At 54.9% G+C, this 26,496-nt stretch overlaps 1 protein-coding gene across 1 annotated transcript; it reads left to right on the top strand.

The window, feature by feature from the left end:
• Positions 1-1,045: 1,045 nt before the first annotated feature.
• Positions 1,046-25,604, top strand: COPG1 (COPI coat complex subunit gamma 1). The gene is made up of 24 exons (XM_082847515.1): positions 1,046-1,133; positions 2,027-2,079; positions 2,751-2,831; positions 3,071-3,142; positions 3,271-3,350; positions 4,742-4,817; positions 5,028-5,120; positions 5,543-5,629; positions 6,769-6,926; positions 7,021-7,154; positions 8,776-8,843; positions 9,029-9,217; positions 11,130-11,225; positions 13,425-13,668; positions 14,462-14,537; positions 15,829-15,932; positions 16,316-16,441; positions 16,766-16,834; positions 19,383-19,525; positions 19,811-19,982; positions 20,590-20,687; positions 22,793-22,931; positions 23,163-23,261; positions 25,142-25,604. The coding sequence occupies exons 1-24, from the start codon at positions 1,097-1,099 to the stop codon at positions 25,270-25,272; spliced, it is 2,625 nt and encodes an 874-aa protein (XP_082703641.1). The 5' UTR covers positions 1,046-1,096; the 3' UTR covers positions 25,273-25,604.
• The last annotated feature ends 892 nt before the right edge of the window (positions 25,605-26,496 follow it).

The raw sequence follows: 26,496 nt of genomic DNA, 5'->3' as shown, positions 1-26,496 counted from the left end.
CTTTGGATCATTTCCTCCGGATAAGGAAGGGGTGGGGTTACTGGTTAAAGATTTTGCACATCTTTCCGGCTCTTGACAATTTCACGTTGGCGCAAGACCCCCGCCCCCCCTCCCCCGCGGCCCCCGGGCCCCAGCTTCTGCAAAGCAGGACTGCAGAGGCGGGCGCCTGTGCGTCCGGGGTCCCGGCGCGTTGCGGTCCACGCCCCCCGCACCTTGGGCACCGCCTGCGCCCCGGCTCACCTGGACTCCTCCCCTCGGGCCAGGGGACTCCGTCTCGGTGTCGCGCAAGTCCTCACCTTGGCCTCGGGGTGTCTTCCCAGGTCCGTGGAGGTAACCCTGGGCGACGTCCGTCTCTCCTTCGCGTCCTTTCCCTCCCCCAGCGCCAGGCGGCGCATCCAGTAGGTGCTCGATAAATACCCACAGATTTCAAGAGCAAGTTGACGTTGCCGCGCCGACCTTTCACTCTAGTCAGATCCCTGGAAGTTAGCCAAGTACCAAGCAGTTCGCACCGGGAGCGGAGGTGAGGGGGGTGGGCAGAGTTGAACTGTAGAAGCCCATTCATGCAACAATTGTCTGAGCACCTACTGTATGTCAACATCCTCCACCGCAGGGAATAAAAGACAGTCAAAGCGGTAAAGTAAGAATGTAGTTAGTGTGTCAGACGGCGATTCGAGGTAGGCAGAGAAATCCGGCAGGGGAGGGGCTGAAGTGAGGCGAGGCTGGCGGGCCTCCGGGAGGAGGTGACCAGAAGAGGTAGCACCTCGGAGGTGGGCGGCTGCTCGGGCCAGCGTGCTAGGGCCTCGCCTCCGAAAGCACATTTAAACTCCCGCCACAGGCATGAGGCGGGAACGAATGCACCGAGAGGAGAGCGTAAGGCCCCGAATTAAGCCCCGGCCCCTCCCGGCAGGGACGGGGTTACGCCTGACGGGGTGAAGCGTCCCGGATGTGCGCATGCGCGGAGCGCGGAGTGCGCCTGCGCACAGCGCCGGGCGACGTGGCCGGCCGGAAGTGGCCCGTGCGGAACCTCCGGAGGACCACCGTAGTCAGTCGGTCAGTCCCGTGCCAGGTGCTGGTTCGCGCCCCCGCCGGCACCACCATGCTGAAGAAATTTGACAAGAAGGACGAGGAATCGGGTGAGGGGGGCGAGGCCTGGGGGAGGCCGGACCTATGCCCAGGCTCTCGGCGGCCTCCCCGGCGGCCTCTGTCCGGACCCGAGGCCCCGGGAGGGACGGGGGCTTGTGCGAGGGGCTGCCGCCGGTCAGTGGCAAGCCCTGGAGAGCCCGAGCAGGCTCCACTGCCCCACACTCGTAAGCTCGGACCGCGATTCGCTGGGTGACCTTGGGCGGGTCGCACGCCTCTCTGGGCCTCAGTTTCCCCATCTGTTAGGGGAGGGCGCCGCGCGCGATGCTCTTGTGGGGATTCGCTGGGGCTGCGTCGGTGCTGACCGGACTGGGGAGCACAGTGTCCCGTGGCTGAGAACCCTGACTCTCATGCATTTACCCAGTAAACATATATTGAGCGCTTACTGCATGCCAGGCTGTACTGTGCCCTGACATTGCAGTAGAACAAGTGAGACGCTCAGTGCTCGAGCCCGGAATATTAGAACGGTCGCGACGTAGTGGAGGAAATAGACCTCAGTCAGATACTGAGGTGTGTAACTAATTACACGTGTGATATCTGCCAAGCACAGACTCTAGTCGCTGGAAGTGGTGGTCCCGCACGTAGTAGGAACTCAGTTAAGTACCAGTTGCATAAATGAATGCAAGATGTGACACTCTGAGAAGCACACAAGGACTGTACCAGGGCTGCTGGGTGACTGTGAGTCAGTGGCTTGGGATGGAGGGAGCTCCCCTTGCAGGAGGATGGCTGGATCTACTGGCAGTTTGTAGAGCTTTGGTTGCCACTCAGAGGAGTTGGAACTTGACTAGGTTGGGCACTGGGACATGTTTCCCTTGGCTACGTCTGAGAGAGTTCTGAAATTCAGGGTCGCAGCCTGTGCTCAGTCCTGCCTGTGCTCTGACTGTAGGTGGAGGCTCCAACCCGTTCCAGCACCTTGAGAAGAGCGCAGTGCTCCAGGAGGCAAGTGTCATTTGCTCCCGTCTCTTCCGTCACGAGTGTTCCTAGTCGGCGTGCGGGCGCGTTCAGAGTGCTGGTTTAAAGGACAGCAGGGGAGAGACCTGCTCCTGGAAAGACGGGGGCACTTTGTTCCCGGGGAGGGTTCATTAGGCCTGTCTTTTTCTTTGTCTTCGTTTCTCCTTCTAGTTAATTAACAAGCGTTGCCAGGCTTCCCTGGTGGCGCAGTGGTTGAGAGTCCGCCTGCCGATGCAGGGGATGCGGGTTCGTGCCCTGGTCTGGGAAGATCCCACATGCCGTGGAGTGGCTGGGCCCGTGAGCCATGGCCGCTGAGCCTGTGCGTCTAGAGCCTGTGCTCCGCAACGGGAGAGGCCACAACAGTGAGAGGCCCACGTACCGCAAAAAATAAATAAATAAATAAATAAAAATAAGCGTTGTCTGACTATCCATTAGTTACTAAGTCAGCACATCCTCAGCTAATATTTAGGGAAAATTTCAGGAGTTGTTAATAGGTAAAGTAAGAAAAAAGCAAAATAAGACTCTTTCCTTATGAAAATAAGGTTGGGCAAGTGTATTTATTTACGCTGGGCCTTCTCAGACCTCAACGTGCTTGAGGGCAGTCAGGGAAGGGAAATAAACTCAGCCAGAAGGTAATATCCTTGGTCGCTTCTTCCTAGGCCCGCGTGTTTAACGAAACTCCCATCAATCCTCGGAAATGTGCCCACATCCTCACCAAGATCCTCTACCTCATAAACCAGGTAACAGGGTGAGGCTTGGGGGTGGGGAAGATGGTACTGGGGTGTGTTGGGGGCAGGGGCACAGCCCCTGTGTAGTTGTAGCCAGCGGCCCAGCTCTGGGTCCCCTCAGTGTCCCACTCTGATGTGTCGCCCTTGACGGAGCCTCTGCAGGGTCCGAGGGTCTGGCCTGGGCTGATCCGGCAGGAAGAGCATTCTAGCCCGTTTGTCCCAAGCTGAGACTTCTTTCTTGATTAAAACAGGGGGAGCACCTGGGGACCACAGAAGCAACCGAGGCCTTCTTTGCCATGACCAAACTCTTTCAGTCCAACGATGTAAGTGTCCCCACCCCAGCCCTCCTCCAGAGGGGGCAGCTCTGACAGGGTGGTGGGAGGGCCTCCTGTCAGCAAGGCTGCCTCATGCTGTGCCAGGGGTCAGAGGGCTTTTCGCATCTCTTGCGCAGCCCACCCTCCGTCGGATGTGCTACTTGACCATCAAGGAGATGTCCTGCATCGCAGAGGATGTCATCATCGTGACCAGCAGGCGAGTCTTGGTCTCTGAATGATCCACCGACACAGAGCCCATCTTCTCACGAGTACCAGGCGCTCAGACTTTGGCTTACGCGTTGCCTGCGCCCTTTTTTTTTTTTTTTTAAATTTTTAACTCAGTTCTTCCTTCCTTCCTTCTTTTCTTTCATTTTTGGCTGTGTTTGGGTCTTTGTTTCTGTGTGAGGGCTTTCTCTAGTTGCGGCAAGCGGGGGCCACTTTTCATCAAGGTGTGCGGGCCTCTCACTGTCGCGGCCTCTCTTGTTGCGGAGCACAGGCTACAGACGCGCAGGCTCAGTAGCTGTGGCTCACGGGCCTAGTTGCTCCGCGGCATGTGGGATCTTCCCGGACCAGGGCTCGAACCCGTGTCCCCTGCACAGGCAGGCAGATTCTCAACCACTGCGCCACCAGGGAAGCCCGCCCGTGCCCTTTTCTCCTTTGTTCTCCTGTCTCCCTCGTCCTTCAGTTACCCTGCCCACCAGTGGCGGCCTCCAGGGTGGGTGGTTTCCCTTTTAATTCTCTGGCCTGAACTTAGGCACAGAGCCTTCCTTCCCTTGATTCCTCTCAGTCAACTGAGGCAGCCGGAAGTTTCACAAAGACTCTAGCAAGTACCAAGAGAAAGCCCAGGGAGGATACACGTAGGGGTATATATACACGGGGAGCACAGGCAGACTCACTCACTAAGGATTGCTTTGCTCACTAAGTGTTAGGCTGAGGGATTCAGGGGACAGAGTGGACTGAAATATAATCCCTGGGCTCAGTTCTTTTATTGCTTCTTGCCACAGTTTCGGGGGGGACGTTCTACATTCGTGTGTAGGTTCATTTAGACAATATTTATCGTCTGTCAGCCCCCGTGTAACTCTGGGAATAGAGCAGCAAACACGACAGGCATGGCCTCTGCAGCCCCAGAATTTACCGAGAAGTAACCTAGCAGACAGGCATTAGGGAAGTGTGACGGCTCTGAGAGCAGATCAGGAGGACAGCCAACTTGAATTTGGGTCAGGAAAGGCCTCCTGGAACTGTCTGAGTGGCGTCCTGAGGGCTGAGTGAGAAGTAGCAGGACAGAGGTGGAGATGAGGGGGGCAGTGCACCCGGCTGAGGGGACGCAGGTGCCAGGGCCTGGGGTGGAGAGCATGGCCTGTTTGGGGATGTCTCTGTGAGGGGCTGATGGGGATGGCAGCAGGAAGCCTCTGGAAGGTTTCAGTCAGAGCAGGGGAGTGACCCGGTCGGTTTTCAGTTTTATGAAAAACCCTCTGGCTGCTGTGTGGTGTTTGGTGGGGAAGGGTTAAGAGCACAGGGAGGACGCCCGTTAGGAGACCTGGGGTGGGCAGGGCGGGGCCGGGGGGGCAGGCCCGGCCCCTGCGTGAGGCCATCGCCTTGTCCCTGCAGCTTGACGAAGGACATGACTGGGAAGGAAGACAGCTACCGGGGCCCGGCCGTGCGCGCCCTCTGCCAGATCACTGACGTGAGTCCCCCTTGGCCAGCTTGGTCGCCGCGGGGTCTCACCCTTCACGTGCTCTAGCTCGTCCCCCGGCTCCTGGGAGGGGTGCGGGGACGCAGGACATGAGCCTGCTTCCTCCCTCCTGGCCGTCCCTCCTCCACACCCTGTCTCCTGCACTCCTGAGGGCGGCAGGGACTGACCGGGCCCCCTCCCACCCACCCCTTGTCCCCGCAGAGCACCATGCTACAGGCTATCGAGCGCTACATGAAGCAGGCCATCGTGGACAAGGTGCCCAGCGTCTCCAGCTCTGCTCTGGTGTCTTCCCTGGTGTGTAGCCTCAGCAGGGGCTGGGGGCGGGCGCTGGATTGGGAGACTGAAGAAACATCAAAGTTGCTTTCCAAAAGAAAAGAAAAGCTTCGTATCCCCAGATCTGAGAGTCCCACCCCCTTCTCAGTGAAGAGCTCCTGGGGAACTCTGGGTTAATTGAGGGGCCAGTTGGACAGCCTTGACCCATCCTTTGGGGTGACAGATTTTTGGAATTTGAGCCTGGCAGGAAGTCTGCCAGGGCAGGGAGAGTGAGGGTGGGAGCTGTCCCGAGTGTGTGCACTTCTCAGAGCACCCGGACGACAGAGGGGCCCTGGGCTGTGTCTGAGGGAAGACCCAGAGCCAGCTGAACTGTGGCCAGACCGGGAGGTGTGATGGCAGAGCATTCTGCCTGCCCACCCCTCAATGCGCCCTGTGCCCCACAGCACCTGCTCAAGTGCAGCTTCGACGTGGTCAAGCGCTGGGTGAACGAGGCCCAGGAGGCGGCATCCAGTGATAACATCATGGTCCAGGTGAGCAAAGCAGTGATATTGAAGATACTTAGGCTGGTGGCACTGTCCTGGCCAGACAGCGTGGACTCTTACCACAGAGATCCTGGCGGCCCCTGGCTGGAGCAGGCTTTAATCGTTTTGTCGTTGTGGGGAGACTTGGGGGGTTTGGGGAAAGAATCCAGGGCACCACTTGCAGGGGGAGTTGGGTTGGAGACGTTACTAGCTGGTACTGAAGTATCGAGTGTTTTGATAACCAGGGTGTTGTTTTGGGGTATGCGACGCAGCTGACCTGGCCCAGCTGGCTTTGTAGTGATGCACGGAAACATTCTGGTGGGGCTTTCGTGTGCTGATCTCTTCCTCAGTGACTTCAGCCAGGAACCCCTTTATTTCCATGAGTCTCAGTTTCCTTGTCTGTAAAACAGGAAAGAAAGTCTTCGCCTCACAAAGCTGTGAGGATCAAATGAGAGCCTCTGTAGCCTCTGCCCATCTGCCTACCTGCAGCCTCCCTGTGTGGGCATCTGTTCCCTCCCTCTGTGCCCTTTGTGCTGGGTCTCATCTCCAGGAACAGCTGTGGCCCCTCAAACCCTTCCCAGGGTCAGAGAAGCTTCCCACATAGAAGGCCCTTGAGTGTCACCCTGGTAAGGAATTAGGAAAGAGCAGAGGGGACAGGAGGTAACTCCGTGTGCCTTCCCTCTGCAGACCTAGCCTTGCCGGCAGCAGCCACAAGTCCTTGGGCAGGGCAGTGGGGGCAGAAGTACCTGTCACACGGTGTCACACATAAGGTCTGACGCTGTGAGGGCTCACGTCTGCACAGCACCTTACAACACGTGTCCCCCTCGAGGCCTGGCTCCCGCTTTCTCTATCTGGTCAGAGACACCTGGTCTCCTCCTGGTCTTCCATCTGTGGCACCTGTTGTCCTCTCCACACCTGCACTCACGCTGCCTGTCGAGGCCCTTGCTGAAATTGGGGGCAGATGAGGACCGCAGACACCCAGGTGGCTTGTTGGGCACGGTCGTACCCAGGCTCTGGAGGAAGCGACCACGATGCCCATCCCAGAGATGAGGAGGCCAGAGCCCAGAGGGACCGTGACCTTCAGAGCCCCATGGCCAGGGAGCCCGGCCTCACAAGCCCGTGCTCTGCTGCCCTTTCCCGCTCTCTAGTACCACGCGCTGGGGCTCCTGTACCACGTGCGGAAGAACGACCGCCTGGCCGTCAGCAAGATGATCAGCAAGTTCACGCGGCACGGCCTCAAGTCCCCCTTCGCCTACTGCATGATGATCCGCGTGGCCAGCCGGCAGCTGGAGGAGGAGGACGGCAGGTAGTGGCACTGTGTCCCCCCTCATGCCAAGTGAGGCCTTGCCCGTCTCCTGGACGGGGCCCCCAGCGTCCTCTTGCCGCCTGTTGTCCTGCAGCCGCGACAGCCCGCTGTTCGACTTCATCGAGAGCTGCTTGCGCAACAAGCACGAGATGGTGGTGTATGAAGCCGCCTCTGCCATCGTCAACCTGCCGGGCTGCAGTGCCAAGGAGCTGGCCCCGGCCGTGTCAGGTGACCAGGCGCTCCCCACCCAAGCCCCGCACGCCTGTGCCTGCCAGAAGCTAGGCCCTGGGCCAGGGGGGCACGGGAAAGAAAGGAAATGCCCTCAGGCGGGCCGCAGGCTATGGTTAAGAGAGGGCATCAGTCCCCAGGCAGCACCTGCTCCCTGCCGGGCCAGGGCCTCTCACCTGGGCTCTGGCGGGTGGCGGAGGCGAGGTTCAGAGACGCTCTGCCGCCTGCGGGTGGCTGCTGTGGCAGGAGGGCCCGGCGGAGGAAGCCCGCATTTATGAAGCCAGGGCCCGGGCCGTCTCGGGGAGGAGAAAGAGGGCTTGGTCAGAGTCTGGACAGGAGCGTGGGTTGCAGTCCTGGCTCTGTGGCAGGGCAGCTGGGCGAGCCTGGGCGAGCCAGCTGTCCTCTCTGCGGGAAGGATAGCAATCGTGCCGTTACACTGGCAGCCTGATGCACGCGGCACCTGCGCTCTGGGCGGTCGTGCAGCAGAATCCGCTGGGCTCCCGCTGCTGTCGGGCCAGCTGCTGAGTGATCAGTGCCTTGATCGTGCAGGCCCCTGTGCTGAGCGTTGAGATCTCACTACATGTCGGGGTAGCAGGCACGTGACGGTGGGCTAAGTGTTCGGTCCTGGAAGGCGGGTGCATTGAGAAGTGGGACTTGGAGCAGGAGGGAAGGGGCAAGCGTCCCAGGGGACAGGCCTAGTAATGGAAGCCATGATGTTCTGCCAGAGAGTTCCAGCTGCAGAGGCTGAGGAATGGTTGGCCCTCCTGCTTTTCTCATGTTCTCCAGAATAAGGTTGCAAGACTGTCAGGCGGAGAGATGGGGTTCACATTTGCAGAGAGAAGTCTCTCCTCCTCCTTGGCGACAGAAGCAAAAGAACTAAATGAATTCATTCTCTGGTTCGAATGTTTGTTCTTTCTTGTTATATTACTCATGTTCCAGAATAACGAAAGTCAAACAGAGAGAGCTTTTAAAATAAGGGTTGTTTAAGAAAACCGTAAATAAGTGCTGAAAAAGTATAAGAGAATGGAAGCCAAGTTATGAGGAGAGGAGCGTAGACACTGCAGAAAACAGCAGTCATGTTCTCCGCTCCAGCGAGTGCACCCGGAGCCTGAGCTTCCTGAGGCCAAGGCATGGGCTGGGGCGGCCGATGCTCTGCCGGGACCCCGGGTAGGGCAATGGCCTGGGCCCCGGGGCAGGCAGCCCTGGATGTCAGTCCTGGATCTGCCACTTCCTGGCTGCTGGCCTCGTTCCTTCAGTCGCTCTGCCCCTTTGTGCCTTGGCCTCTGTGTCTTTGAAATGGAGAGATACGGGAGCTGCTTTGCAGGCGTGTGGGGACTCGCGGGGACACGGCAGGCAGTGCTCAGCCCTCTGCCCAGCACTCTAGGCTCCCACGTGTGAACCGCTGGGCGGTTGCAAGTGTGCCCACGGGTCCATGCGAGGCTCAGGTGCCCACGCGGAGGACGGCTGTCTCCTTGGTTGGGGTGGTGGCACCAGCAGGAAGACAGCTGGACGCAGCCTCAGAGCCCTTGCATGTGTGCCCCGCCGCTGTGCCCGGTCCCTGCCCCTCGTGGGGGCCCCTGGGCTTCCCGGCAGCCCAGCACCCTTATTTGTCTCCCCGCAGTGCTCCAGCTCTTCTGCAGCTCTCCCAAGGCTGCGCTCCGTTATGCCGCCGTCCGCACCCTCAACAAGGTGAGTTCGGAGTGGGCGGAGTGGGGCTGGGGGAGTCTCCCGGCTCCCGCCCTGCAGGAGGTGCAGCCCTGGCCCGCCTCTGTCCTCCGGCAGTGACCTGAGCTCACCCGAAGGACCAGCGGAACGGTGGGGGACCTGCTGTACCCCGTCCCTGTCCTCATGTCTTTCCTCCCGAATCAAAACAGGTGGCCATGAAGCATCCATCTGCGGTGACAGCTTGTAACCTGGATCTGGAGAACCTGGTTACAGACTCGAACCGCAGCATCGCCACGCTGGCCATCACCACTCTCCTCAAGACAGGCAGCGAGGGCAGCATCGACCGCCTCATGAAGCAGATCTCCTCCTTCATGTCAGAGATCTCGGATGAGTTCAAGGTCCATAGCCCCCGCCTGCCGCGTCCCCGCTCCGAGCCGGGGCGGAGGTTCTGGGGGGCTGGTGGGGCGGAGGGCTGGCAGAGGTGAGCGCGATGCTGCTTCCGGCTTTTGTCCAGCGAGGCCAGGAGCCTCCAGGCCAGCTTGTTAAGTTCTTCAGTGTTTCTTGTGCGCTTGCCATGTGCTGGGCAGAGTTTGGAGAAAGGGGAACAGAGCAGTGGACAGACCTGTCCTGCTCTCGTGGAGCTTGCTTGCTGAGGAGGGGAGGGGGACAGTCAACGAGGTGGGACACGGTAATTTCACACACTAGTGCAGGGAGGAAACCCCACAGGGTAGAGGTTCCCAGGAGGAGCTGCCCCGGGGAGGTACCTGGGAAGACATGGGAGAAAAGGCAGAAGCAAGTGTGTTGGGAACAAGAGGAAGGGGCTGAAGTGCCAGGTTGGGGGCTTCGCGGCCAGTGGAGGCCATGAACTCGGAGCAGGTGGTGGCGAGACTGTGTGAGGCCCGGGGGCTCGTGGTAAAGAGCTGTGGCTTTAAGGAGGCTGCTACAGCGTTCTCTGCAGTGTTCTCTAAACTTTTATTTTCACACAATTCACAGAAGGTTGTAAAGAAATATACTGAGAATTCCCGTGCTCCCCTCCCCCAGCTGCCTCGTCCTCCAGCACCCGCAGGGCCACAGGACAGTGTCACAGCACAGGCACAGGCCGCAGTTTGCTCACCAGTTACACGTGTGTGTGTGTGTGTGTGTGTGTGTGTGTGTGTGTGTGTGTGTGTGTGTGAGAAACTGCGTAAGATACTGGATGCTCAACTGCACCACCACCAGGAGACTCCCTGCCGTTTCCTGCATAGCTGCACCCATCCCCTCCTCCCCTCCCTACACGCTGTTCTCAACTTCTGTAACAATGTTATTTCACAACAGTTAACATAAACGTTAGTGTGTTGTTGGAGAGCTTTAATTAGGGCAGGAGGCAGACAGACAGGCAATGTGAATGACTGTGATAGAGCATGGTGAGTTCTGTAGCAGGAATGATACAAAGTAGGCGGAATAAACTCTGCCTGTGGGTCGTAGGAATACTTTGTAGACTGTGGAATGACACAGCGAGACTTGCATGTAGAGAGATCCTTCCCAAGCTGCTGGAGGGTGAACTGGACTGAGGCTTGGTTGGGGGAGCTGGGCAGAGAGGCGAAGGCACCCGCAGGCCTGGGAAGCGGGAGGGGGGCTGGTCTCAGAGCCCCTGGGGAACAGGGCGCCATGTGACAGCTGAGGGCGTGAATGTCCTCAGAGGTGAGTCCGTGTTCTAGTTGGGGTTCACGGTGCTGTGGATGCGTTTGGGGAAGGAGGGAGATGGTCAGGGCTGAGAGGAGGGAAGCGGGGGTAATGGTGGTGATTGCGGCCAAGTTTGAGGTGCCCATGGGCACCAGGTGCAGTTGTGTGGTAGACATTTGGAAGCACTGCTCTTGAACTCAGACCAGAGACAGAGATTTGGGCGTTGGGGGCATAGAAGAGGTGGTTAAAACCACGGGAGGAGATGAGATTGCCAAAGAGACTGAGAAGAGTAGAGGGCTGGGGCCAGAGCACCCCAAGGGGCAGCCTGAGCTGGAAGGCTCAGGGCTGGGAATGGTGGGGGAGGGGAGAAGCAGGACAGGCGGGATGGAGGGGCTGGCGGACTTTGCTTGAAGTCTGAGTAGAGGGACCCAGAGTCTGGATCTGGGCCTCGGGACTTCTGTGCATGCCTCCCTGTCTGGGGGGCTCGGGGCTGTGGGCCCCCCGAGGGTGGAGGTGGGGCTCCCCTCGCGTCTTGGCCTGTTGCTCCCAGGGCCCGGCCCTGCCTGAGGAAGGACTCTGCTGGCACTGGGTGCATGAAGTAACCACCAGGTGGCAGGGCTGCCGCTAACGCATGTCTGTTTGGCCCAGGTGGTGGTGGTCCAGGCCATCAGCGCACTGTGTCAGAAGTACCCTCGCAAGCACGCTGTGCTCATGAGCTTCCTGTTCTCCATGCTGCGTGAGGAGGTAAGAGCAGGGCGCTCGGGCGCCAGGTCTCCTGTGCGGGTGGTGGCCTGGCCGCTGGCTCCACACCCAACTAGTTCTCGGGTGTACCCAGTCCACCTGCTGGCCGCTGCTTTCCCGGTGCCCGCGGCCCTTGAAACTGGGCTGGCAGTGTAAACATGCACCAGTCACTGTGATCACACTGATAACCCTAATGGCACGCTACCCGGGCTCTAAAGACCCAGCAGATGCCCCAAGGTGATGCTTGTGTAGACGATGGGAAACTGAGTTCTGTCTGGTGTCATCTCGCGTAGAAATATTCCAGCCGTTCCAGGAGCTCCAGGGTGGTTTCTTGGGAAACTGAGGCTAATAACGTGACATTGGTTCTCTTTTTGTTCCTGACGTGAATTAGTGTTTCACGTGGGCCACCTTTTTTGGTTGTTTTAACAAAACTGGTCCGTTCAGAGGAGCAGAAGCAGAGTGTTCATGCAGTAGATTTGGTCCCCAGATATTTGGTGGCCCTTTGCCCCAGCCTCAGATGGGCCCTTGGACCAAGGCAGTAGAGGAACCATTGCCTTGGGTGCCTTTGGGGTTCCCAGGAATATGAGAAGGGAGCAGGGCTTAGGGTGCCTTCAGCTGACGGCCCAGCACAGTGGAGACACCACACAGCATAAACCATCTTGTGATCCTCATAACAGGCCTTGTCGTAGACGTTATTTTCTCCCTTTAAAAATCAGGGATCTGAGGGCTTCCCTGGTGGCGCAGTGGTTGAGAGTACACCTGCCGATGCAGGGGACACGGGTTTGTGCCCCGGTCCGGGAAGATCCCACATGCCGCGGAGCGGCTGGGCCCGTGAGCCATGGCTGCTGAGCCTGCACGTCTGGCGCCTGTGCTCTGCAACCGGAGAGGCCACAACAGTGAGAGGCCCGCATACCGCAAAAAAAAAAAAAAAAAAAAAATCAGGAATCTGAGACCACCTGCCTGTGGCCACCTGGTCAGTAAGTGTCTGGCTCCAGAGCCTGTGGTTTTCTCCCGGACCTCCCTGCCTCCCAGGACAACGTGTGGCTCCACGGAAGACAGCGTGAGAGCTTCACTCATTAGAACACAGCACTCAGACACCGAGACCCTGTCTGCTAGAAAAGGGTCTGTCCCTCAGCCCAGGGTGTGTCAGCCATGAACCGCTGCAGGCAAAGCCCTGCAGTTACTCTGAACCTGTCAGTGCCCAGTCGGCGGGCGGGCTGCAGAACAGGTATAGCGAGGGCACCTGCTGACCGAACAGCCTTATTGAAATGTAAGGCGCGTGTGTAATTCACAGAGCGTATTTATTCTTCACAATAACCCATGAGGTCAGTACACTAATGGTCCTTGTTATGAAGGTACCTGAGGCTCAGACAAAGAGAGTGACTTATCACGGCCGTAAAACAAACTAATCTGAGAACAGGGGCCAGGTTTGACCCACAGACAAGTTCTACTTCGGTTGTGCAGAGTTTTACACATTTTGAATTAGTAGCCGTTATTTAAAAATCAGGAAAACCACCTCGATAGATTTCCAGTTTCTCTTTAAAAACTTCTAAGACCTGGCAACGCTAGGCTGCGTGGTGATTTCGCTCTTTAGATGGGATGGGCACTATGCATGCGCCAGCATCCCATCCCGTGTGCTGCGCATTGCCGGGTTACGGCCGGGCGCCTAGCGGGTATCTCACTTGCCACTTCTGTTATTAAAGTCTGTAAGTGGCAGAGCGTAGATTTGACCCGGGATCTTTTGTCTCTCTACTGCCCTATTCTGCCTTTTTTTAAACTGTCATAAAATACCCACGACATAGAATTCTATTATCTGTCTTTAAGTGTAGAGTTCAGTATTGTGAAGTACATTCCCACTGGCGTGCAGTTAACCTCCAGAACGTTTTCATACTGTAAAACTGAACTCTGTTCCCATTAAACACTAACACCCCACTCCTCCAGCATCCACATCACCCATTCTGCCTTTATCTCAAACTTGGAAAGAAAATGAAGTCCCAAATATTTCTCTCAAGCCATCTACTCTTAGAACCGGCAGGGCCCCAGCGAGCATTCAGCCCGAGCCTTTTGTTTTACACAAAAGGGAGGTCGAGGCCGGGAGAGCCGGGCCCTCGTCACCGGGTTCAGTGCCTGGACTGCTGTGCCGGGTCCCGTTAGGCTCTGGAGAGAGCAGCCTCGGCACTCAGCTCGCCCCTTGTGCTGCAGGGCGGCTTTGAGTACAAGCGGGCCATTGTGGACTGCATCATCAGCATCATCGAGGAGAACTCGGAGAGCAAGGAGACGGGGCTGTCGCACCTGTGCGAGTTCATCGAGGACTGCGAGTTCACTGTGCTGGCCACGCGCATCCTGCACCTCCTGGGCCAGGAGGGGCCCAAGACCAACAACCCCTCCAAGTACATCCGCTTCATCTACAACCGAGTGGTCCTGGAGCATGAGGAGGTCCGGGCAGGTGGGTCAGCAGGGCTGCCCCTGGGCCCCGGGCTTGCCCTGCAGTAGACCCCCCAGCAAAGGGCCCTGAGCCCCCGGGGGGACACGGGCACCTGCCTCACGAGCTCGGTGTTTTATAATCTTGTAGCAAGGACCTTAGATGTTTGGGCGTCATCTAGGTGAATGGTTCTTAACCTCTAATTCAGCTTAGTGATTTTTTTGTTTTTAAGTGTCACTATATGTCGTCGTTTAACTTTCTTTCTCTCTTTCTCGCTCCCTTTTTCCTTTCTTTCCTCCGTTCTTTCTTTCTTTCTTCTTGGTGTTTAGTTTTTTATTTTTAGTAATAGCTTTGTTGAGATATAATTCACATACGATAAAACTCACTCTTTTAAATGAGTGTGCAATTCAATGTGCAACCATCATATTCTTAATTTTACTTCTAATTTATTGCTCTTTTCTTCTCAAGCCCTCTCTGGACAGATGTTCCTCTTTCAGCAGTTGTTACTCATTAAGTAGTAGTTTGTTCTCTTGTTTATGGTCGTGTACTGCTTCACTGTGAGCTGAGGCCATTTGGATACAGAAGTTGAGAGCAGCTCTCGTGGCCTCTTCTTAGTTAATACTGAAAAGGACTCCTGGGACCCAAGAACAGGGCTGCCTTCCCCGTGAGAGGCGAGGAGTTGAGGCCGGGTGGTGCCCACGTGACCGAGGCTCCTTGTTTCATGGTGTCGGGTTGGGCCTGCTGGGTCGGGGCTGCTTGGCTCTGGATGGCCCGTTCCGAGCCCTGGCAGTAAATCGTATTTGCTTCGTAAACACAGGCGCTGTCAGTGCTCTGGCCAAGTTCGGAGCGCAGAACGAAGAGATGCTGCCCAGTATCTTGGTGTTGCTGAAGAGGTGAGTCCAGGCCACGGGCCTGGTGGACAAGTGTTCCCTTGGGCCCAGGCCGCTGTCCTTTGTATCTTTTTAATTGAAAAAGGGGAGAAAAGATACACAACTATTGATTATAGGAAAAAATGGAAACACAGAAAAGTATGGGACTTCCCTGGGGGTCCAGTGGGTAAGACTCTGCCCTCCCAATGCAAGGGGCCCAGGTTCTATCCCAGGTCGGGGAACTACATCCTGCATGCCGCAACTAAGACCTGAACAGCCTAAATTAATTAATTAAAAAAAAAAGAAAAGCATGAAAAATAATGTCATGCAAAAATCCCTCCACCTAGGCGTTAATTTGAGGTGTTTTCTATTTTTAAAAAACAGCTTTATTGAGATATAATTCGAGACCCATACGATGTACCCATTTAAAATGTATAATACGATGGTTTTAGTATATTCAGAGTTGCATAACGATTGCCACAGTCTAAGTTGAAAACGTTTTTTTTTTTTTTTGGCCATGTCGCATGGCTTGTGGGATCTTAGTTCCCGACCAGGGATGGAACCTGTGCCCCCTGCAGTGGAAGTGCAGAGTCCTAACCACTGGACCACTGGGGAAGCCCCGACAACATTTTTAGCACCCCCAAAAGAAACAGTGTACCGATGAATAGTCATCACAATTCCCCCCAGCCCCCCAGCCCTAGTCAGCCACTCGCTTTCCTTCTGGCTCTGGATTTGCCCGTTCCGGACACCTCATACAAACTCAGGCATACGATGTGTCGCCTTTCATGTGTCTGGCTTCTTCATGATGTTTTCAGGGTTCATCCGTGTTGTAGCATGTGCCAGAACTTCATTCCTTCTTATGGGCAGATAATATTCCATTGCATGAATAGACCAGATTTTGTTTGTCGGTACATCCGTTGATAGGCATCTGGGTTGTTTCCACTTCGTGGCTGTTGTGACTAGTGCTGCTGTGAACAGTTGTGTGCGACTTTTTGTATGACATGTTTTCAGTTCTCTTGTGTGTATACCCAGGAGTGGAATTGTTGGGTCATGTTAAATTCTTTTGTGATGTATGCTGTGGATATAGGAGATGGCCTCCCTCACTGGGTGGGCTCTGGGGAGAGGGTCCAGGGAGTATGAATACGGCCACCTCCTAGTTAATTAGAGTCCCGCGGGCCCTTCTGGCATTTGATGCCTGGGTCCACATCCGAGGACTGAGCTTTAAGAGACCTGCTTCCTCTCACTGACCTCTGCTGAAGCCCTGCAGCATCCCTCCTGCCACCCTGGTCAGGAGGACCTTGTGTTCTGGCCACAGGTGTGTGATGGACGATGACAATGAAGTAAGGGACCGGGCCACCTTCTATCTCAGTGTCCTGGAACAGAAGCAGAAGGCCCTCAATGCAGGCTATATCCTAAACGGTGAGTCTTTTCCTGGCTGACCCTGACGCAGCCCCGTAACGGAGCTGCAGTCTCGCCAGGCAGGGGGATTCGGAGGCAAGACGCTCTCGGCTGGGCTTTCATGGCAACTGCACAGCATCACTGTGATCTCAGGAGACCCAGGGCCCTGCGTTCACAGCCCTGTGGGTAGAAACAGCCCAGTGAATTGAAACACTAGTTAGTCATAAGAGCCTCCATTTGCAGAGTGCTTTACCCTTTATAAGTCCCTCTCCTATGTCCGTTTACTCCCCACATCAGTCCTGCAAAGGACGATGTCATGAGAAAGTGGGACCTCAGAGGCCTAAGTGGTTTCCCAAGGTCCTACAACCTCGACCCCAGGACCTCAGTCTCCCACTGGCCTCTAGGTCTGACCGTGTCCATCCCTGGTCTGGAGAGGGCTCTGCAGCAGTACACTCTAGAACCATCGGAAAAGCCTTTTGACCTCAAGTCTGTGCCCCTGGCCACCACACCCATGGCAGAGCAGAGAACAGGTAAGTAACACCTGCACTCCTTTCATAGGCCCTCCGGTCCAGGCCTCCACTGGAGGGTCTGCGTTGCCTGCAAAGTCACTAAACCTGCCCAGGATGGATGGGGCTGTACTGCCCAGGATGGATGGGGGCGGAGGGAGTTATCCCATCTGCCTCTGGCTGCAGGAAATGAAGACGTAGGCACAGACACCTGCTCTCTTCCTCACGTGCTCTGTACTTCACACTCTCCGGGGTGGAAGTTATAATCCCTGAGTAACAGCACCGTGGTCAACACTACCCTGGCCCGTTCCTGGAGTTGTGGGTCACCATGCATGTTTGTTCCTGCAGAAAGCACCCCCATCACAGCAGCCAAGCAGCCTGAGAAGGTGGCAGCCACCCGGCAGGAGATCTTCCAAGGTGAGTAGTGGTGCTTGGCGGGGCTTCCCGGGGCCGCGGCTAGGGTGGCGGTTCTTCTCCAGGGAATTAAGAGTAGGAACTGTCATGGGTTGAGTCTCTCCTGAGTGCTGGGCTCTGAGAGTGTTTAGACAGCATGTTTGACCCTCAGGTGGAGGTTATTGGGTCCATTTGATATTGGAAGATTCGGACGTTCAGAGAGAGACAGTGATCTGCCCAAGTTTGCACAGCAAGAAGGGGAGGTGCGGGGGTGGCGGTGGAATTAAGATCCAGCTCCAACTGGCTCAGAGCTGCCTCGGCCCTGGTTCTGAGGCTCAGTTCCCTGAGGCCCAGGCCAGTTCCGGATGTCTGATGCCATGTAGCTGACTCAAGGGACACGGTCCTTTGTCTTGGGTTCCAGACGTGTTCCGTCCACGTTGTCTTGCAGGGTTTTGTTTAGGTTTTCATCTGTCCCTCTGCCTTTTTTAAGGGGAGAGGCTGCGTGTCCAGTTGCCAGACCACGTTATCCACTAGATTCCTACCTTTGAGGCCTAGCACGTGTCCCTCGCCCTTGGTGATGCCCTCCCCGAGCTCCTCTCTTCTCCTCCGTGGTCCTGTGCAGTTCTCCACGTTCTGTCGTCTATATTCTCTGTCATTGCACTTGGTGCCTTCCTTCCTCACAGTAGGCTCCCGATTATCGTTGAGTTAAACAAAATCCCACCTTTTCCATTCCCTTCCCGAACCCTGTCTTCCATCAACATACTCTCTCAGAGTCAGCAAAACTAGGATCCTGAGCTGAGTGGGATCACTGTAATCCGAAACTTTTCCTGTGTGTTAGTTCTCTCTTGCTGCTGTCACAAGTTACCGTGAAGTTAGTGGCTTAACGTAACACAAATGTATTACCTTGTTCTGAGGACAGAAATCCAAAATGGGTTCCGCCATGTTGGTGCCAAGCTCCCTCTGGAGGCTCTGAGGGGTTCGTCTTTGGCGGCCGCCTACGTTTGCTGCCTAGAGCCCCCGTCCTCTGTCTTCAAAGCCAGAAGTACAGCCACAGTCACATCTCTCTGCCTCTGACCCTCCTGCCTCCCTCTCACCAGGACCTTGTGGTCACTTTGGGCTCACTCAGATAATTCAGGAGACGCTCCGCAGCTCAAGATGCAATGTAATCTCTGCAAAGTGAGGGAACGTACTCACAGGTTCTGGGAATTAGCTCGTGCACATCTTGGGGGCCGTTGTTCTGCCACGCCCTCCAGGGAAGGCTCCTTTGAAGCCTCTTCCAGGGACTCAAGCCCATTTGTAAACAACCTTCCAGAGCCTAATATTTATTGATCACGTGTTAAGTTCCAGGTTCTTTGCTAGATCTTGACCTTTATTGCCTCTTCTATCTTCACAACAACCCTGTGGACAAGATTATTGTATCTATTTTATTGATGAAGAGTCTGAAACTCAGGGGCGGTAGTTTATAGCTACTAGCAGAGTCCCCCAGGCAGTAAGGGGCAGCGTGTCCGCAAACTTGATGCCCAATGAAATCAGTTCCCATAGAAAAGCACTCTGGCGGCTGATGCCCACAGAGAGCCTGAATGTGCCTCCTAATACGTAAGCTGGCTCTCTCTGGGCTTCTTATCGCCTGCACGTTCAGACGGCTGAAGCAGGCACACAGGCTGCCTCCTTGTGGGGGGAGAAGGACAAATAATAATATGCCTTCTTTCTCTCCCTGTCCCTGAAATGTGAATCGAGTACCTGCTCAGGCAGAATATCAAATCCCTGGCCTCAGGCACAGTTCTTTTCCACATGGAGTTCAATTTAACTGGGAAGACAAGTTAAAAATCTTGAGTAGTGGTCTTCAGATATCAGTACACATCAGAGTCATCTGAGGAAACTTGTTAGAAATGCAGATTGGTGGATCCCAAACCCAGAAATTTTGAGAGTCGATCTGGGATGGGTCCAGGAATCTGCGTTGTTAACAAGCCCTCACCCCCAGGTAATTCTGACACAGGTGATTCATGACCACTCTGTGGGGAATTCTGCCCCTGCCGTAGAATAGGGGCAGCTGCCAGACGCCTTGTTCACCTGGACTCACCAGGGCTGGAACCTGGCTGTGGGCCGCAGGGAGAGGCCTTACCAGACGCCCACCGTCCACACCAAGTTGGGTTTTCTGCAACACTCTGAATCTGCAGCCTCTCCTTTTGGGCCACCGTCTTAACTGCCCCATGTCGAAGACCAGTTTGTTCTTTCACCTGGTTCCGTGGCCATCACAGCATTCAGCTCCTCGTAGCCTTTTCCCAGTCTCCCTCTTTTAAGAATCCTTGCTGAGCTTCTAAGGTTGAGGGAGTCTCCAAATGGCTTAGGCCTGGGACGTTGGGCCTGATGTCCATTGGTTGCTCTGGCGTCTTGTGTGGGACAGCGGGGCGGGGTGTTTCATGTGGGTGGCACAAGCTGAGCAGTGAGGGAGGTGAGGAAACGCTCGGGTTTGTTCGGGAAGTCGGGAGTGACCACTGCAGTGGGTGGGAGAGCTTGAGGACCAGGCCTGAGGATTGAGCAGCTGAGTGAGCGTGTGGCCTGGGGGTTTCAGAGCAGCTGGCGGCAGTGCCCGAGTTCCAGGGGCTGGGGCCCCTCTTCAAGTCCTCGCCTGAGCCCGTGGCCCTCACTGAGTCGGAGACAGAGTACGTGATCCGCTGCACCAAACACACCTTCCCTGAGCACATGGTCTTCCAGGTGAGCCGGGGGGAGGCCCTCCCGCAGGGCCCTGGCACCCCACACCGGTGCTTGGAGCCCAGCCCGATGCCAGATCCACGACCAGCTGCTGTGTCCCTCGAGTCCTTGGTGCAGGGCCTCTGTGGCTCCTGAGTGTCCACGTGCAGACACGGGGCCTGGGACAGGGGCCTGGGATGGGCGTCGGTGTGGCCCTGGGGTGAGAGGCAGGACCTCCTGGCTGCTCCTGTGCAGCAGGCTTGGGTCCAGGGCAGTGTCTCAGCGCCCACCTCCCTCTCCCTGGTCCAGTTTGACTGCACGAACACGCTCAACGACCAGACTCTGGAGAACGTCACAGTGCAGATGGAGCCCACGGAGGCCTACGAGGTGCTGTGTTACGTGCCCGCCCGGAGCCTCCCCTACAATCAGCCCGGCACCTGCTACACGCTGGTGGCCCTGCCCAAGGAAGACCCCACGGCGGGTGAGCCCCTCTGCAGATGCCCCCCTGGCCTTGTGGGAGCCCCTGGGGGTGGGGGGGGTGGCTTCTGCGCCAGCTGTTTGTTTCCTGTCAGAGCTTCAGCTCCTTGAGGTCAGTCCCGAGAAGAAGAGAAGGACGGCTAAGTCCTGGGGCTTCTCACGCATCCGCTCACTTCCTCCTCATAGACCCCTGGGGAGCAGGGAAGTAAGACTCAGGTCAAATGGCTTGTCTGAGTTCACGTGGCTGGTAGGACGCCTGGTCCTCAAACTAGGACTCTCTCATTGTACCAGGAGAGAGCACAGAGGAAGGCCCAGAGACAGGCACAAACATGGACTGTCCCAGGTCCACTCCAACCAAAGAAACCAGGTGCTTTTTCCAGGAGCCACCCTGCAGCATCTCTGCATTCCTCTGTCTTCCTTCCCTGTGAGGGCAACTCCTGGGGGCTGCAACCTGGCTCTCCTGCCTTCTACAAGCCGGTGCCCTCTGTCCAGATTTGTGGGGCCGGGTGGCATGTGCCGCTAGTGCAGATGCAGCTGAGGTCTAAAGGGCAGGCTGTCGCCGCGCGCCCACAGAGGACCTCGCCTGACTGCCCGGCCTTCCCTCCCCGCAGTGGGCTGCACGTTCAGCTGCATGATGAAGTTCACTGTCAAGGACTGCGATCCCACCACCGGGGAGACCGACGACGAAGGCTATGAGGATGAGTATGTGGTAAGAAGCTGGGGCAAGGAGGCTTCAGGAGCTGACAGCCAGTCTTGAAGCATTTTCTTGCTGGTTTTGGTTTTGAAAGAATTTTTTTTTAAACTTAAAAAATATATACATGTTTGTGTGTAAAAAGAAAACTTGGGAAATACAAAAAGTATACAGAAACAGGAAAACATTACCCATAGTCCTTGGGAATGACTGGGGGGGGGCGGGGGCAGCTGTATCATTGCGGTTATTCTGTACATTACAGATCTTGCTGTGCTCACTTAGAACCAGAGTGTATTTTCCTGCCATTACAAATACTTCATAAACACAATTTTTAATGACTTTAAGATACTCCGTTATCTTAATATATCCTAACTCACTTGACCTCGTATTCCTTAAACGCTTGGCATTTGTGATTCCAAATTTTCACTTTAAAAAAAAATTTTTTTTGGCCGCACTGCACGGCTTGTGGGATCTTAGTACCCCAACCAGGCATTGAACCTGGACCCTTAGCAGTGGAAGCGTGGAGTCCTAACCTCTAGACTGCCAGGGAATTCCCAAATTTTCACTTTTTAAATGCTACATTAAGCATCCCTTTGGGTACAAATTTTTATCTGCATTCCAAGTTATCTTCTTAGGACAGATTCCTAGAAGTAGAATAATTAGGTCAAAGGCTAAGTCTGATTTTAAGACTTTTTTGAGGGACTTCCCTGGTGGCGCAGTGGTTAAGAATCCGCCTGCCAATGCAGGGGACACGGGTTCAAGCCCTGCTCCAGGATGATCCCACATGCCGTGGAGGAACTAAGCCTGTGCGCCACAACTACGGAGCCTTTGCTCTAGAGCCCGTGTGCTCTAGAGCCCATGCTCCGCAACAAGAGAAGCCACCGCAATGAGAAGCCCGTGCACCACAATGAAGAGTAGCCCTCGCTCGCCACAACTAGAGAAACCTCGTGCACAGCAGTGAAGACCCAACACAGCCAAAAAAAAAAAAAAAAGGACTTTGATTCATACTGTCAAATTGCTTTCTAGAGAAATTGGATCAGTTTGCATCTGCTGGGCAGTCCTTTCATGCACTGAAACGTCCCTTCCAGTTCCAGCTCTCAGAGCTTGCATGGAACTGAGTGCAGGGTTGTTCTGGGGTTTGCCCCGGTCACAGTGGCTCAGTGCCATCTGAGTGCAGACCCTGATACTAAACCTGGCATGGAGATTATCAGAGCCCTCATGTCCAGAGGGGCAGTCACCGAGTAACAGCTGATGGTCACTTGTGTCCTCCCAGGTCCATTGTTGAGGATGGGCCTTCCCTGAGCCAGCAATGACCTAAGGGCGGGAACTGCCCCAGGACAGGAGGGCTGGGTCTGAGGCATAGCTTCTACCGTAGGACCTGAGTCCTGCTTGTGAACACCTTACACGTGCACAGGGGTAGGGGCTCAGTGAAGAGCTGTTGGGTGAATGAATGGGGAACCTTTATGTAGTTAGTTCAAGGTGGGGGGCAGTACAACGTGTCGGCCCCAGGGAGGACACGGCTGAGTCACAGGATGCAGGCCTCGCTGCCGTCCAGTCTGGCACTTACTCTAGGCTTCAGAGTGATGTGTTCTCATAGCTGCCACCCGAGGATGAGGACAGTGGGCCCTCCACATCTGTTGGTTCTGCCTCCATGTGTTCAACCAACAGATAGAAAATATTCAGATTCGGGGTGGGGGGTGTTCCAGAAAATTTCAAAAAGCAAAACTTGAGTTTTCCACATGAGGCAACTATTTCCATAGTGTTTGCATTGTACTTACAACTATTTACATAACATTTACATTGTATCAGGTATTGTAAGTAACCTAGAGGTGATTCAAAGTATAAGGGAGGATGTGTGTGGGTTAAATGCAAATACTGCAGCATTTTATATAAAGGCCTTGAGAATCTGCGATTTTGGTATCCGAGGGGGTCCTGGAACCAGTCCCCACAGATACTGAGGGATGGCTGTAAACGGGTGAGGGTTTTCCGCTGAGGGGCCACCACTTGGCTGTGAGCACCTGTGGCTGCGTGGTGGGAAGGGGCGGGTGGCCAGAGTGGAGCAGAGGCTCGGAGGTGTCTCTCCCCTAGAGCTGTGTGCCTAACGCGCCCCTGCATCTCCCCAGCTGGAAGATCTGGAAGTCACGATAGCTGATCACATCCAAAAGGTCATGAAGCTGAACTTTGAAGCAGCCTGGGATGAGGTAGGGGATGAATTTGAGAAGGAGGAAACATTCACCTTGTCCACCATCAAGACACTTGAAGGTAAATCCTGGGGATGCCATTTCCGGCTTGCTTGCCTTACAAGATCCTTGGCTACTGTTGAAGAGCTCCCCCCATCCCCTGCCCCCAAGTCCCCAAGGATCCAGGGCCATGTCTAGAGCACGTACTTCAGATGCCACTTCATTAAAAACTGCAGAGTGGGGTCAGGGGATGGGGGAGTGGTGGCACCAGGGGGAGATCGGGGGTTAATAACACCGGGATTTCTCCCCACAGAGGCTGTGGGCAATATTGTGAAGTTCTTAGGAATGCACCCTTGTGAGAGGTCAGACAAAGTGCCAGATAACAAGAACACGCACACGCTGCTCCTGGCAGGTAAGCGGCATTTCTGGTGGGAAGGGCCTTGATGCTACCGCATCCTGGGCTGAGGGCGCCCCCTGGGAACCTGGGAATTCAGAATTCACAGCGTTGAATGTTCACAGGGCATAAAGAGACCTGCAGCGAAATGTCTCCCTCCCAACACTTGCTGCCAGCCATTCAGTTTCCCTTCCACCAGGCAACAAGTGTTATATTATAAAGCACGCTATATATCCTTCCTGTGATCATAGGGGTGTAAAAGCAAATGTGTACGCATTTCCCTTTTCAAACTCAAATGTTTACATACAGGTGGTGTATATGTTGTTCTGCACTTGGTTTTTCACTTGACGGTGCATCTTGGAGAACTTCCTTATCGATACTCAGAGCTTCCTCCTGTTTTTTTTTTTAGCATAACATGAAATTTACCATTTTAACCATATTTAGGTGTACAGTTCAGTGGCATTAAGTACATTCACATTGTTGTGCAACTATCGCACCATCCAACTCCAGAACTTTTTCATCATCCCAAACTGTGTGCTCAGTCTTTTTTGTAGTTGATTACTATTCCATTCTATGGATGGACCATATTTTGTGGAACCAGTTCATGTATTGATGAACATTTAGATTGTCCTAGTCTTTTTGTTTTTAATAAATTTATTTATTTATTTTTGGCTGTGTTGGGTCTTCGCTGCTGCACGCAGTCTTTCTCTAGTTGCGGCGAGCGGGGGCTACTCTTCGTTGCAGTGCGTGGGCTTCTCATTGCGGTGGCTTCTTATTGTGGAGCACGGGCTCTAGGCATGCGGGCTTCAGTAGTTGTGGCTCACGGGCTCAGTAGTTGTGGCTGGCAGGCTCTAGAGCACAGGCTCAGTAGTTGTGGCACACGGGCTTAGTTGCTCCGCGGCATGTGGGATCTTCCCGGACCAGGGCTCGAACCCGTGTTCCCTAGCGTTGTCAGGCGGAGTCTTAACCACTGCACCACCAGGGAAACCCTCCGCATAGTTTTACTTTACATTTCTTGTATATTGAAGGAAGTTAAGTATCTTCTCAAATGCAAAGTGCCATTTGTATTTCCTTTTCTGGGAATTGTTTTCAGATCCTTTGTCTAATTTTCTATTGGGTTGGTTGGTCTTTTCTAATAGGAGTGGGATTTTAAGCACTTACGGAAATTTTCAAAGTTACACAAAAATGGGACCCCCCAAGTACTCATCCTCCATCTGCAACAACAGATAGTGTCTCTACCTATACTCATTCTCCACCCCCAGATTATTTTAGAGCAAACTCCACATATAGACATTTCATATGTAAATGTTTCTGATCTGTATGCTTCTCTAAAAGCTAATGACCCTTTGTCATTAGCAGTACACTTATCACACCTAAAACAATGAACGAAAGGAAATTTTTTTTCTGAGTGTTTATAAACAGGGTTAGGAAGTAGTTCTGCTTCAGTGCCCTGCTCACAGCTGACAGCCCCCAAGCCCATCATTTCTGACCACAGTGAAGCAACCCAGTCCCCCGGGTTTTGCAGACACCTGCGCTGTGGTTTTGTCATGGTGGGGCTGTCCCTTCGTCTGTGCTCTTAGATTCCATTAGCGTGTGTGAGCGCCCCTGTGATGTCAGACACAAGCCATATGTGTCCACTAATTCATTTTAGCTTGGCCGAAGCGTGAAATACGGCTAGTAGAGTGATCTCTACTGAGATCATTGATGATGCTGCAGCTCAAGAGGTAAAGTGACGTGCCCAGGGCCTCAGGCAGGGATTTCAGCCAGTGCTCCTGGTTGCGGGCCCCTCCCATCTCAAGCCCCAGAGCTGCCTTCGCCAGTTGTTGCAGGTGGCCCTCTCAGCCCAGCTCTCAGCCCCCTTCTGCCTTACACACCTGTCCTTTTCTCTTCTTTTCCAGGCGTCTTCCGGGGGGGTCATGACATCCTGGTGCGCTCCCGGCTGCTGCTTTTGGACACAGTAACAATGCAGGTGACAGCCAGAAGTTCGGAGGAGCTGCCAGTGGACATCGTCTTGGCATCTGTGGGCTAAGAGGCCAGCCTGCATAGGACCAAGTCCTACCCTTTCCCCCCAACACTGTGCAGAAGTCAGGCCTTCCTTATGAACCCAGTGGAAAGTCCTTTCCAAGCCAATTGTATTCAAAAACAATTAGGAATCAATGAGGGGTTTTTTTTTTTTTTTTAATTTAACCCCTGCCCCAAAACTCCCTGCTGAGGGTAACTTTTGAAAGAGGGGGATGGTTTTAGCTTGTCCTAGAACTTGCTGCCTGGCCTGCCAGGGAAGGGACGTCTCAGATGAATAAAGTGCGTGCACCGCCTCTTGAATTGATCCCCTAAGGAACCATCTTATCCCTATAAATAAAATCAGCATGTATTTATTGAATGACTGCTACTTCTGAAGACTCGTGCTTAGGGCTCCGGCGTCCCTACCGCCAAGGACACCTCTGCGTCCCGTTTGCACCTGCAGCCCTTTGCCACTGTACTTAGCATGAGGCAGGACCCTCTCACTGGCCCCCGCCCGAGCCCCATGCCCAGGGGCAGGAGCGTTGCAGGTTTGCTGAGGGAATGACAGCAGCTGGCAGGCGTTGAGTCTTTGCCCTTAAACCACCCTCCTTTTGTAGGAGATCAGTGAGGCCGGAGGGTCTGGGTGGATTACCCGGCTGTTGCCTAGTGCCAGGTCTGAGGTGGCCGTTGCACTTCTGCCGGAGGAACAGCCCTTACAGAGCAGAAGTCCCTGGTTTCCTCTGCTGGGCTTTTAAACACAAGCCAGGTGTTTTGCCAATTTTGTGGCTGAAATACACCTGTAAAGCCTAGTTTTAAAAAACATAGGCCTCAACCTATGGGGGTGGGGGAAAGGTGGGGCCTTGGAAAGTGTTCTGGTGCCCACCGAAGTTTCAGAGCGACTTGCGTGATCCATGGCAGTTTTCCTGATGGTTTTTCAATTTTTGCCCGAAACTTTGGGCCGTTAGTAGGGCTGCGAAGTAAAGAAAATTTCCCGATTTTACCCCTACGAGAACCCGGTGCCCTGGAGTCGTGGTTCCCGCTGTACGGAGAAGGGGCTGTAGGCCTCCGGGTCGCATCTAGGGTCTCTGCCAGCCTGCACCCTCGGGACCCTTCCCGGCCCATTCCCGAGGTTCGCCCTGGGAGGGAGTTAACCCCGCAGGGGAACGGCCCACACCGAGGACGAGTCCCCGAGACAATCAGGGGCTCGTGCTCGGGCTCCTTCAGGAGAGTCTGGTTCCGCAGTCCCAACCCT

Source organism: Leucopleurus acutus, assembly GCF_964270905.1.
Source record: "Leucopleurus acutus genome assembly, chromosome: 10".
NCBI lineage: Eukaryota > Metazoa > Chordata > Mammalia > Artiodactyla > Delphinidae > Leucopleurus > Leucopleurus acutus.
This window is presented reverse-complemented; position numbering and strand designations above follow the sequence as displayed.